General features: G+C 34.2%; 3 protein-coding genes across 3 annotated transcripts; 2 read left to right on the forward strand and 1 right to left on the reverse strand.

The window, feature by feature from the left end:
• LOC109715003 lies at nucleotides 3,446–5,815 on the reverse strand. The gene is made up of 3 exons (XM_020239779.1): nucleotides 5,579–5,815; nucleotides 5,297–5,368; nucleotides 3,446–3,741 (listed from the first exon to the last, which is right to left on the reverse strand). The coding sequence occupies exons 1-3, from the start codon at nucleotides 5,720–5,722 to the stop codon at nucleotides 3,568–3,570; spliced, it is 390 nt and encodes a 129-aa protein (XP_020095368.1). The 5' UTR covers nucleotides 5,723–5,815; the 3' UTR covers nucleotides 3,446–3,567.
• Nucleotides 8,142–8,571, forward strand: LOC109714980 (early nodulin-20-like). Its single transcript, XM_020239750.1, has one exon. The coding sequence runs from the start codon at nucleotides 8,160–8,162 to the stop codon at nucleotides 8,517–8,519; it is 360 nt and encodes a 119-aa protein (XP_020095339.1). The 5' UTR covers nucleotides 8,142–8,159; the 3' UTR covers nucleotides 8,520–8,571.
• LOC109714836 (beta-amylase-like) lies at nucleotides 10,401–13,799 on the forward strand. Its single transcript, XM_020239545.1, has 6 exons — nucleotides 10,401–10,554; nucleotides 10,655–11,050; nucleotides 11,256–11,420; nucleotides 12,606–12,815; nucleotides 13,266–13,505; nucleotides 13,581–13,799. The coding sequence occupies exons 1-6, from the start codon at nucleotides 10,438–10,440 to the stop codon at nucleotides 13,797–13,799; spliced, it is 1,347 nt and encodes a 448-aa protein (XP_020095134.1). The 5' UTR covers nucleotides 10,401–10,437.

A 13,975-nucleotide genomic window follows, 5' to 3' on the forward strand; every position in this document is an offset into this window, starting at 1 on the left:
TTTATTGACTGAATTCATTAATATACAGAACACCCCTGCGCTGCACTTCATGTTTGATGATTCATTCACAAGCAAACTATGAAACTCGTTCAAAAGTAAAATTCTAATTTTGGTGTCTTTACAATAGAATGCTACAATTGCAAGATAACATATATATATATATATATATGAGTAATGCTTCTATACTTTTTTTTTTTCGTTACCGTTCATTCACGCGTATTCAACGGCTCAGATTTAGTTTTTTTAAAATTGTGACCTGTAATAGCAAGTCACTTTGGGAGAGATATCAGTTACCAGGTACCTCAAAAAGAGTATTTTTGTCTTTTAATACATAGGTGATTTAGTCATTTTAGCTCTACTATATATATTTTCAAAATTTTTATTTTCTCTTTATTTCCTTTTTCTCTCTCTATCTTTCCTTTCATAATTTGGCATTTCATAAAATAAAATTTTCCAATTATTTGACAATATAATCTTTTAATTTTTCTTTTCTCTTTGTTTATTTGTTTAATATTGCAAATGAGTTTAATCTTCAGAAACTATGCATTAAAATTTCTTTCCATACCTATTGCTTTCTAAATCTTTTTTTAATAAAATAAGAATGAAATTTAGATTATTTTGTGATTTAATTTGTTAGTTAATTTTTTTCTAGTTCGATCTGAAAATTTTCAAATTTTATCAGATTGTAGGATATTAATTTTTTTTAGTTTTGATAGTAATAACTTGTTGAAATTTGCGATGGCTAATGGATCAATCTAGTTTTTAAATCATTCATACTAATTTAATTAAAATGAATAATAAAAATTAAGAAACTAATTATAAACCGAAAGATAAAATAACAAAATTTTAAAAAAATCAACTAAAAACTGAAAAATTTTAAAGGTAGGAGCCAAAATCAATTTAATAAATCAACTTAATTAGATTGATTAAATTGATAAAATATACAAATATCCTAGATCTGTTCAATATAAATTTTGTTTACTCTAGTAAAACTCTATGGTAGAAATTTATTATAAGGTTAGAATTTAAATTATACAGTCTAAATTTATTTATTATAAGTTTAAATTACACTATATTATTTTAGATTTATTGAAGGTTTCTCTATACTTTTTAGGTTCTAAACTTTAAATTTATTTTGATTTCGGCTTATATTTTAAATTACAATACATGATCTTATTATTTAAAAAAATCAATTTTTACTACTAAAATTAGAATTAATTTTGTCTTTACAATTCTATTATAAAAATAAATTTGAATTATACTCTTACTCCATATTTCTAAACAATTATCTACATTAAATTTTTTAAATAGTTATAAAGAATTAGTATCTAAATTAGAAAAACTCTTAAATTTTTTTAAACATATTAAATATGTTGAATTTAAATATTTGCCCACATTTAATTTTTAAAAATTAGTATACAAAATTAATGACTACGATGAATTCATAATTTTGTTAAACGTACTAAATATGTTAAATTTAAATATTTACCAACATTACAAATGTTTTTAAATAGTCATACAAAATTAATGTCTAAAGTTGAACAATTCTAAATTTTTTTAACATATTAAATACATTTAAATTATAAAATTTTTAACCTACATTCAAAATTTTTTAAATAAGTGATACAAAATTAATGTCTAAACTATAGGAATTTAAAAGTTTCTTAAACATATTATATAGGTTGAATTAAAATATTTACCAACATTACAATTTTTTTAAACAGTAATACAAAATTCCTCTAATTTAAATTTCACTTTTAAATTTTAAATATTGAATATTTAAGTTTTAAATTCATCGTATTTAGAAATAGAACAATTTCTAAAATTTCTATAATTTAAATTAATGCATAATTTTAGAAACACTAAAACATTTAAAGTAGATGCCTAAATTAATGCCTAATTAATGTATAAATTTGGTTAATCAATTAATTTTCTAAATTAGTGCAAATTAATGCATAAATTTAGGACCTCAATTAAAAGTTTCTTTAATGTTGTATTATTTAATTACCAAACTAGTCTTGAATAAAATAATTCTTTTACCTGCTAAATATTAAAAATATATTTTTACCCTCTATTAATCAACGGTTAAGATTTTTTTTTTTAAAAAAAAAAGTACCAAATCATTTCTCTTAACTTTAATATAATCCTTCAAATGAGAGTTGATTACGTACCATCATGTGTAGAAAAATTCCGCACGCAGAAAAGAATAAAATTCTAGGCATTAAAAACTTCGGTGAAAATGCAGAGCACTTCGTCCTCTGCTGTCGCTGTAGACAATTACGCGTCAAGCTCAAATTCTCCACTTAGTCGACGATAAAGAGGTTGACATAAGTTTAAAGGAATATTAATTTTACAAACCATAGAATTTCTTCATCCCGTTATTTGCACTTTATCATATCGTGGTTAATAAAATATTACCTTGTTACTTTATACAGTAATAATTTTTTACTGAAACAAAGACAAAATAATTATATGACAACAAACTTCTACACTTGGAACTACATATTAATAACAAACTATAAATGTGCTACACCACGAAGGCTTTTGATAAGAGATGTGGCGATTCATGTAATGGGTTATTGAAGATATTTCAAAATCAATAACTTTCAGGGCTATTGTTTTGAAATGGTAGAATCCAAATTGCTTAAATGCTTGCTAGAAATTTATTTCTATTACGTACGTTGATTACGGTATTTTGACCATTTACTTACTTTGTGACTATTTGACGTAGTGTGTTCACTTAGAGTTAATTGCACCATTAATTACAACGTATTGGATGGATTAGGATTACGATCTAATATCCCAAAATGTATATTACATAATGCTCTATATTATTTTCTCAAATAATAAAATAAATTGTCTCATAAGCGATATACGGATTTCGAACAATAAAATCACCGCTATCAAAACCTTACAAGAATCAAGTAAAATCAAAGCATTAGCCTATAATCTTAGGAGAAAATGAATCGAACAGCTCTTATAATTTACTAAAAGATCAAACTATTTGGAAATGCTTGTGAGCTCAAAGGGAGTATTAATTAATCCGCGAATGAAAGATTCCCATGAATGAGGGTAGGTGCCAACCATCAGATCACATTTAACTTGCTTTAAAAATTCCCATAAATATGATTCAATAGATGTTTTTTCACCTGTGGATATCTCATTGTTGATATCCATGATGATGGAATAAATTATCCTGAGGATTAATAAAGATGAAATGGCAAGTCAATTTCTCAACCAATTAATTAGATTTATCAAGGAATAAACATTTCTCACCTTCTGTAATCTCAAACTGTTATATGTTGCCTAGGAGTAACATGTAATGTGTGCACCAAAACAGTTATCATGAAACTGTCAAATTTATATAATTGATTTCGCGATTAAATTTTTTTGTAGTATCAAAATTCAATGATGTTAGCCCAAGTTGAAACTCAGATTCATAGCCTTTAAAAGCCAAATTTTTTTATTCTAGAATGTTATTATGTTATACAAACCAGTGTTATGTACCATTCAATCAGCAAAAATGCTGTTTATCAAAGTCAATGAAATATTATTACAATAGTGGAATCAGCTTCTTTCTTGATCAAGTAGACTGCAAGTGAATTCAGAGTTTACAAGATCCAATTTCTCTGCCTTGATCACAGCCTCGAGTGGAAGAGGAGCGAAACTCCGAGCCGGGCCGTAGAAATGCGGGAAATAATTTGAAGCATCGGCTGATTCGTAAATTAATCCCTCCCCGAGCTGCAAGTTTGGCAATAGAGTATGATCTTTAAGTTCGTAGAAGCGATTATTACAGTAAATAAAAAACACGAACCATTAAGTAGCGCAAACCAAATATAAAAAGGCAATACCTTGCTAACCGGCCGATAATAACAAAATGATCAACATCTAGAATTTCTTAGGGTTGAACAAATCATGGTATATTGCAGCATGCATAAATTACCAGTTAAAAACAAATTGCACATATAGTATCTTCAAGATTGGCAACCAAAAAAAGAAAAAGAAAAAAAATTCATATTTCAATTTCTCATTAACAACACTAACATCTGATGTCTGCTCGATTAGCAGTAAGTCAACATTAGAATTTCTCAGGGTTGAACAAATCATGGTATTTTGCAGCATGCATAAATTATCAGTTAGAAACAAATTGCACATATACTATCTTCAAGACTGGCAACCCAAAAAAAAAAAAAAACTCATATTTCAATTTCTCATTAACAACACTAACATCTGATCTCTGCTCGATTAGTAGTAAGTCAACAAATCCTCCTTAATTTTCAATTAAGAGATGACATAAACTCGCATCAAGCAAGGATTTTAGAATTACAAATGCAAAGCCTTACTTTGGAACCTTCGAAGGCCATGAATAAAGTAGTCGACGATTTACAAATTGCCTCGATATGCAAACAGAAGAAACGCCTATCAAATGTATTCTTGTTATCTTGTCAAACTGGCAGTTTTCTGTCAGATTACACCAGAAAATAATTCACTGCATTATATGTTCCATCATTAATTAAAAGATCGGAACGGCATGTAATCTCTCCGATATCATACCCTTCGGCAAAGTGAGATGTTGATAGTAAGAAAATTAAGGATTCTTACTGAACCTGGACATATGCATGCATGGTTTGAGCTAAAATCTAAAGTGGTATCATAAAAGGATGAAAAGAACATTGGGAATTGTTTTGCAAGTTATATATATTAGACTCTAAATCTCGAACACTCATGTTTTGTTGGGTTGGTAACCTGAGGATTCATCAAACATCATAGTTTATGAACACTTTATCTCGATCACCCCCATCCTTGACTCTCAAAGTCTCCCACTTCCAAAAACATAGTCAATATGTAAACTGTCATTCTGAAACAGATCTCAGCTGCAGTAAAGATTATCAGTGAGCGAATTTGCATTACAGCGCCAAAGTATCCCTAAAAAAAATTTGGTCATAATTAGTGGGTTCAATCAATCCTGGAGCTAACATAATAAAATGCAGAGTAACTGTAATCTCCATTCAAGTAAGCTATTCTTCTTTGGACAATTAATCATCTTTGGGTATATGGGTCTTTACCCAATCCTTTTATTAGAAATCTCATGTTTTTTAATGTAAATAACTGATCCCTTACAACAATGTAAAAACTACTGAAAAAGAGTTCCCCAAATCTCCAAAGATACACAAACGGATAAACTCACATCAAATTTAAGCCAAAAATAGTCTAAAAGAAGAGTATATGATCCCAATACCGTTCAATTACAAGCATTCAACTTGCGAAAAGAAAAACTCCTAACTAAATTAATTACCTTGGAAGCGTCAATCTGTAGCAGGTAAAGGTCCTTCCTTTCGCTAAAAAAGTTCCTCAAAACCATCCTCACCTGCATCAAAATCCAAACTTTACACCAATCCTAGTCTCGGCAACACAAAAGATCAAAAATCCACTCGAAAATTACGCCTATTTCCAACTGGGCGATGCTCAATTGGGTTTATTTATAACTTTTTATCATCAAAACATGAAATTTGGGCATCACAGTGGGATTAAGAAACAAATAACAGTATTTATATATATATATATATATAAAAAAAACCTGGTGAAGGTTGCTGAGGTGGATACAGCGAGTGTTGCGATCGAGATCTCGGCCCATCGTAGCCCCGCTCGTCCGAAGCTCCTCCCATTCCTCGGCGGTGCTCACCCTGTACACGAACTCTTCTTTGGGCCCTCCCTTCTCCATCACCCTGTTTGGCGAAATAGAAAAAACTAGTTACACATATGCACAATGTGTATATACTTTATACTTTGTAGTACTTTACGCTGTGTTTGGCATTGTCATTTTAATATATCAGTAACAAGTTTTTTTTAAATTTTTATTATTATGATTGTTTTGCTCACCAGTTATAACACATTAGAATCAAATAATGAATAATAATTTATAAAATTATTTCTGAGATATTTTCTGAAAAATCAAACAATTTTTTAGTGTGATTCTGGTCCCACATAGTGGAGCTGGGTCACGTCGAGTCACCTACGAAAAATTCTTTTTCGGGCCTGATCAACCAAAGAAATCGATTTTTTTGGGCCTTATTTTAGAGCCCGGCCCAATCTGGCCTGCAAAATTTGGGGCCGGATAGGCCCGGTTGAACGGATCGGGTCGAATTTGTGATCGGATTCAAGTAGTGCTCATCCACTATCTCTTTAATTATACATGCGCTAGAAGCACTAAAGGGGTACATAGGATTTAATACACTTCTTAATTTTTATCATACTCTCTTAGCTCAAGATGCATATATGGTGAGACGTGAATTTATTTCAAAATACAAAGAAAATCAAGTTTTACTTGGATGATTTAATTCTGTTATTAGCTTGATAATTAGTTTACAATACATATGCTTCTGATCATCGTACGTTAACAGTAATCTTAGGACAATCCACGAAGATTCTGTACAGAGCAAGTTAGTGTGGTAATAAGTGCATATATATGTTTGCAAACAAAGTGATTAGCCACATGTAAGCATTACTTAATAATAATTGAATTTTAATAGAGAAAGGATCGAGTCACTACACTGATATATGGTCATCAATAGTATCATCGTAGGCATTTGGGTGGTTAATTAGGGTGGAAAAGTTGTAGCAAAGTATCATTGATCAGCTCAAATGAAATTCTTTTGGTTATAAATACCGTACTTATTCCCTTAAAATAAAATTAGTGCTAATTTTTCTTTGTAATTCTAAATATCAATGTATACTTCTGTAATTATTTTTCACTGCCAACACCATTTGACAGATGCTGACTAAACTTCATGTTTTTTGTGATATCTATACCCAAAAATTGTTCTCCTTAATTTTTAATGATGGAGGTAAAGCTCTTGCAAGGCCAAAAATTAGATATCTTATAACAATGATAGCAATTAACCAATATAACAAAAATGTTCATAATTTCTCATATATATACTGGAGTCAACCTTTAAATATTTTGCAAAATATAAAAGGATCACCTTAATTATAATAGACATATATATATATATATATATATATATATATATTTATATATATATATAGCTAGGCTCCTATACTTTCGAAAGTACGGAGGCCTCATATATATAGCATAAAACATGTCATGCACACCACTCCTTGCAATGAAATGTTTGCTAGATATATATTGTGCACGTCTCCACGTAGGAAAGCAGATCTTTCCCGTATTTTATGTCCTCTTTTGAAAAAATTTTAAAAAAAATTGACTGATTGTTTAGGGAACTATTGTAGTTTTACGCATGAACACATGACTGTTTCGATATCAGCTCAAATTAAATAAGTGTATAGTAAAAATGTCAACCAAATCACGCCGTCGACATTCTTAATTAACAATATTATTATTATCCTCAATTTAATTAATTAGCATTTAGCAGGCCAATTTGGTTTTATACTATATATTCTATAATGGTTTCTAATCTCTCTCTATATAAGCTCTTAATTAGCCATCACGTACACAACACCCCTAGCTAGCTCAAAGCGATATATACGTTTCTCTTCTCTCTCTCTCTCTCTCTCTCTCTATCTTTGTCTCTTCAATTTCTCCATGGCAAGGATGAAACCATTGCTGATCATGTGCGTCGTGTTCATGGGAGCTCTCATTGAGGTATCAACGGCCACCGATTACACCGTAACGTGGTCGATGACGAGCAACTCAAAGGCGTGGGGCGAGAGCCAAAAATTCATCGTCGGCGACACCATAAGTAAGTCTAAAACTTGTTGTTTTTTTTTCCCCTTAATACTGCAATATATATTCGCGGTCGATCGTCTTCATGTTATTAATGCGCATTGGTCGGTGCATGCATGCGATCGATCGACGTACGTCGATCGTCGTCTTTCAGCGTTCATGTACCAGCCGTTCCACGACGTGCTGGAGGTGTCGGAGTCGGCATACGAGTCGTGCTCGGCCGTCAACCGCTGTCCACTACACGGGGGGCCCACACCGTCGCGCTGACCGCCCCGGCCCCGCTACTTCATATGCGGAGTCCAGGGCCACTGCCCCCTCATGAAGCTCGCCGTCAACGTTGCCTCCTCTCTCCTCTCTCTCTCCTCCTCCTCCTCCACCACCACCACCACCACCACCACCACCACCTCCTCCTCCTCCTCCTCCTCCCTCTCCCTCCTCCTTTCCGCCGCCACCGATGACGACGCCTCCCACGGCGCCGCCGCCGACGCACCACCGCAACAAGGCGCCCGCGCCAGCGCCGAGCCCGCGCCGCCACCACAAGGCGCCCGCGCCAGCGCCGAGCCCGCGCCGCCACCACAAGGCTCCTGCGCCCGCGCCGGGGCCGAGCCGCGAACACCACAAGAAGGGGCCCGTCGCGGCGCCGCCGCCCAAGGCCCGATCCGTGGTCGAGGCCACGCTCGCGGCGCCTGCGCCGGCGCCGGCCCCGGGGCCCATGTCCTCGGCGGCGGCGAGCGGGGGCCGTGGACGTGTGGCGATGGGGATCGGGATATCGGGGGCGTTGGTGCTTATTTGTGCTTATACATGCTTGTGTTAATAATAATAAGACAATTCAACAATCAAACAAATGTAATGTTTGAAAAACGTTAGAGGTTTTTGTCTCTCGCCCTTACTCAGAAAGAAAATTAAAAAATGAAATCAAGTAACCAAACATATATACATCTATAGCCTTGCTGCTTTATTCAATGTAGACCTATCTATGATTTCAAAAACAAAAAAAGCAAAAAAGTACTGCTATTTTAGACTATACTTTTTTCACTTAACATTCGCTGTTTTCGACTATAACAAAAGTCGAAGATATAACATCATTTTTTTTTTTTTTACTTTTTAAATTCAAAACTTATCTACCAACAGTACCTAACGCAGACCACAGCAAAAGAGAAATGCATAAATCTAGAGCATTCAAAGTATCCACAAAAAAAAAAGAATATGATTCTGAAAATTAGTAACATGACTCAACATAACAAGCTCATAGCTCATGCCAAGCCACAACAAAAGAGAAATGAGTAACAAACTAAAGCAATTCAGTTGCAGAAAAAGGTAGCAAAAGCAATAAGAACAATACAATAACTTCGAGTAACAACAAAGAAAATCATACTTCATTCAATGAAAAATAAAAATCTTGTAAAGATGGGAGATTGCGCATGCGACGAGATGGGAAAGGCAAGAGACTTTAACATAAAGCACAAAGAGTTGCACGGTTCTTCCGATTTCCGAAAAGGAAGTAAATTTTTGTTCCTTTCTGCTGCAACGTTTTCTGCCGATAACAGCCACTTTAAGGCAAGCAGATGTTTACACGAAAGAATGACACCAACCACCCATTCTCATATGACCGTGATGTATAAATTGAGAAGAGATCTTAGATGAAAAGCATCAAGAAGTAACAAGAACTTCTTTGAAAATCATTTAAGAGTTCCATCATTCAATCACAATGCTAACTATTTCACAGCTTAGACTCGGTGTGGTAGAGAAGAGAGCTTACCTGCCAAGGCTAGAGTTCTATAGAAAAGCTCAAATCCAAGAGAAGAGAGAGGTTCTATTCAGAACAATAACTGAGGGAGACATTAATAGAGGTCTCCTATTGGGTGTTCCATCTAGAAAGAGTGGAATATTAAAGGCGGTGACCGCTGATACTTTGGCTCAATCGGATTTCAAGGTAGTTATACTTTTTCTGTTCTAATCTTTCACAAAAAGTTCAATTTCTTTAAAAAGAGTAAAAGAAAAAACTGTTACATAAGATTGTATATTTTGCTAATAAACTCTGTAAAATGTACCTGATGTGTGTGCTCGAGTCACAGAAACAGCCTCTTCAGTAATGAAGGGATATAATGGGGAAAATTCGCATACATCTTGTGCTCCTTAGGCCCCTCATTGTTGTTCGCCAACTTGAAAATCATTTTACTTCTATGAACATAGAAATAGGATGAGATGCTGCCATTAGCATTGAAAGAAACAAGCAATTTTTCATATGATTATCGTCCACAACGTCTAGAATAAACAGAAGAAAGATGTCCATGCAGAATTTTCTTCCTCATGTGACATTTCACAACTAAATACCCATGCATGAAACACTGCATTATGCATGCGTGAACCTCTGTTAGCTGAAAAGAGGGCTCTGCAAGTGTTATAGAATTGTCCAACACATTGTATTCAAGTAGCAGGGAAAGCTAGCAGTGTGATAAATGATTATTCTGCTAAATAAGTCATTACATAGCTATATGACAAGCAATGTTTCTGCAGTATATTAATCAGGAATAAAATCAGCCGCTTCTTGTTAGTAAGAAAAGGCCCAGAAAGATACATTCAAGCTAGCTAATATTCAGGTCAAAAAGGAAATAATCGAGAGCAACTTCATATAAGGATATGTCAAGAAAAAAAAAAAAAAGCACCCATGTAATTCCACAAGAGGATAAATCTGAGAATAAACTCTGCTATTCTTCAGCTATTCTCTCACAATGGTAAGGAAAGCAATAATACTCTTCCTCCACACTCAAATGATGCAGGTTCCAACCCCGCTCACAGAGAAAGAGAAGATGCTAGCCAACTATGTTCCAGTCTTTGTGAGGCTCCCAGTAAGTCATTTTCTTCTTTCTAATGTACATTACCAAAAATGATCCAAACTGCTCACCTTTTGTTTCAATTTTATTGACAATCTCTTCATCCCTCGCACAGTTGGGTGTAATAACAGCCAATAACAGATTCGAGAAGCCAGAAGAACTCAGGAAGCAGCTCAAGCAACTGCGAGAAGCAAAAGTCGATGGTGTGATGATCGACGTCTGGTGGGGGATTATAGAAGCTACAGGTCCAAAAATATATGAATGGGGTGCAAGGCAGCTGTTTCAGATGGTTAAGGAAGAAGGATTGAAGTTGCAAGCCATTATGTCGTTCCATCAATGCGGAGGGAATATAGGAGATAAAGTTGATATTCCCATACCGCAATGGGTTCGGGATATTGGGGTAAAGGACCCGGGTATCTTCTACACAAACAGAAAGGGGACGAGGGATCAGGAGTACCTTAGCATGGAAGTAGATAATCAGCCGATTTTCAAAGGTCAAACAGCTGTGCAGGTTTGTTCACCCATGAATTTGATCTTTAGTTTCTCAAGTTCTAAATATTTTCAGATTCTTAGTTATCTTATAAATTTTGTGAAATTGCATTGGCTAGAAAGTGTTCAAGCCCTCTGTTCTGCAAAATTCCATTCCCTTTTCTGTAGATTAGAATTTTATTACATATTATGGCTGTATATAATGGTATTTTTATTTGTTGTGACAGCTTTACAGCAATTTCATGAAGAGCTTCAGAAAAAACATGACAGATTTCTTGGATGGCAGTCTCATTACGGATATAGAGGTAGGACTCGGCCCTGCAGGAGAGATGAGGTATCCATCGTATCCTTGGAACCAAGGATGGGTTTTCCCAGGCATTGGGGAGTTCCAAGTAAGTTTTCTGTATCCACCAAGTAAGATTTCTCTATTGAGATCCAAGATTATGAAAAAATTTAGACATTCAAATTAGCTTGACATTTATCATACTTTAGGCGGCCATCCCCAATCCAAATGTCTACTGAGAGAAAATTTATAGCCAAGAGAAAGCTGTTTGTTTGGCCTAGCTTTTGAACCATTTTCTCCACTCCAGAAACTGGATATTTAATATCACAATTCTGGAGCTTTTGCTGCGACCGGAAGCTAAAATGAGCTTCTAAGCTCTAAAAGTAGAAGTTGCAATTTAAAGCTTCTACTTTTGCAACACCTAGAAGCTGATGAAGTGATATCATTAAACCACTTAAAGTAGATACTTTCTATCAGGTGAGATTCTAATGAAAACCCATCAAGTCGGATCTCTATCTATTTCATGCACTCCAACCAAGCAGAAAATAAAAACTTCTGATTGTTGAGATTTAGGCTGGTAGCAGTACTCGCAGGAAAATTTTACAGTTAAGATAAAAAGCAAGTAAAATGTAGATGAAAGATCCTAGTCATGGATATATATATATATATATAGTGCTCTATAATTAGAATAGAAATGAAAAGGCAATACTAATCAGTTCAACTGAGATACACATGACAACAAAAATTTGTTGATGGCCGAATTCTCTACTTTATCAACAAGTTAATAGAACATGCAGATCAGATCCTTGATGAGGCTAATCAGGCTTTCTTGGGATGCAAAATGAAGCTTGCTGCAAAAGTATGCATCATTTGAGAAGTTGAATTACATTATACAGATATTTACGAACATACTCTAAATAATTCTGTCAAAAAATATATTCATGCAATGTCAAAAGATTTACAATTCAACAACTCATTTTCTTACACAAATTGTTGTATCCAGGAAAATGTGTTTCATTGAAAAGCTTTTTCTAATAAAAAACCAACTTTCCCAAATGAATTTGGATGATTTCCCAGCTCCAGCTAAGGGTACATTTGTAAGAAAATGCACTTTTAAGGGTTATAATATTATATAGGATTTTCCTTTTTTTAGGATATATATGTAAATAGATGATTTAGCAGTGACATATATGTACACACCCTTGGAATATACATCTGATTGCTGATGTTTATAGTGTGACACATCTTATTGTTTTTCTCCTAAAAAAATTAAAAATAATAATAATGAAAACAGGTCTCCGGCATACACTGGTGGTATAGAGTTCCCAATCATGCAGCAGAGCTAACCGCAGGATACTACAATTTAAATGATCGAGATGGATATAGAACAATTGCACGAATGCTAAAAAGGCATGAAGCTATTTTGAACTTCACCTGTGTTGAGATGAGAAATTCTGAGCAAAGCGAGAATGCAAAGAGTGCGCCCGAGGAACTTGTTCAGCAGGTAAAATCATTATAATATGTTTAGAAGACAAAAGATACTTTTAAGGTTGCGTTTGCTTCAGGGACAGTAATGGAGTAGCTCAAGAGATCCCCGTATGCTTGTCAAACATCACAAGTTTGAGAGGCAGCAGTACTTCCTGCCAACGTTGATTATTCTTAACCAATCCGAAAACAACATTTCAATCCTCACCCTGGAATAGGGTTATGCCATTATGTGTCTACTTATCCCAGTAATCATTACAGTTATCCTTGCAGTCCCTATAGATATATCAGTGTCAAACCAAATATGAAACTAAATATGTTCTCATTATAGCCTAATAACCCAGGACTAGAGGAAAAGCAAAAAAAAACAGAAGTACCAGCCTTAATTAGTTTCCTAATAAAAACTATGCACGAATGAGACACTTCGTTTAAGCACTAGAATTCTTACATCATTACATAAAAATTTCAGGTGCTAAGTGCGGCTTGGAGAGAGGGCATTGAAGCAGCATGTGAAAATGCCCTTAATCAATATGATAGGAAGGCATATAACCAGATATTGAAGAATGCAAGACCAAACGGTGTAAATAGAAATGGGCCTCCAAAGTTAAGGATCTCTGCAATGACCTATCTCCGACTATCAGACGAGCTATTGAAACCAAAGAATTTCAGAATTTTCAAAATCTTTGTGAGGAAAATGCATGCTGACCAGGTAACTATTTTTCACACGAAGATTGGATTTAAATTTTGAAGAATCATTTGATGGTTAAATATTTTTCTGTTTCAGGATTATTGCCCAGATCCACGGAAGTACTTCAAACCCATCAAGCCTTTGGAAAGGTCAAAGCCAAAGATACCAATTGAGAAGATTTTGGAAGCATCAGAAATGCTGAAGCCATACCCATTTGATCCAGAAACAGATATGAGTGTCGGTGGTGACATAGCTGACTTCATCGACGGAATATTCGACAAAATATTCTACAAAATAACTTCAATACTAAACTAAATCTAAGTTCAAGCAACTTCATGTTATTGGAAAAAAAAAAAAAAATCCATTTAAGCACTCTCTACAACAGTATATCTGATCTCTTTGATGTTTAAATAAATCAGATTATTGTACAGATCAAGATCAATAAATTCTTGTTGTCATGTGATAAATAAATAGCGCTTACTCCAGAGCAG

The sequence above is a fragment of the Ananas comosus genome, linkage group 9 (assembly GCF_001540865.1).
Source record: "Ananas comosus cultivar F153 linkage group 9, ASM154086v1, whole genome shotgun sequence".
Lineage (NCBI taxonomy): Eukaryota > Viridiplantae > Streptophyta > Magnoliopsida > Poales > Bromeliaceae > Ananas > Ananas comosus.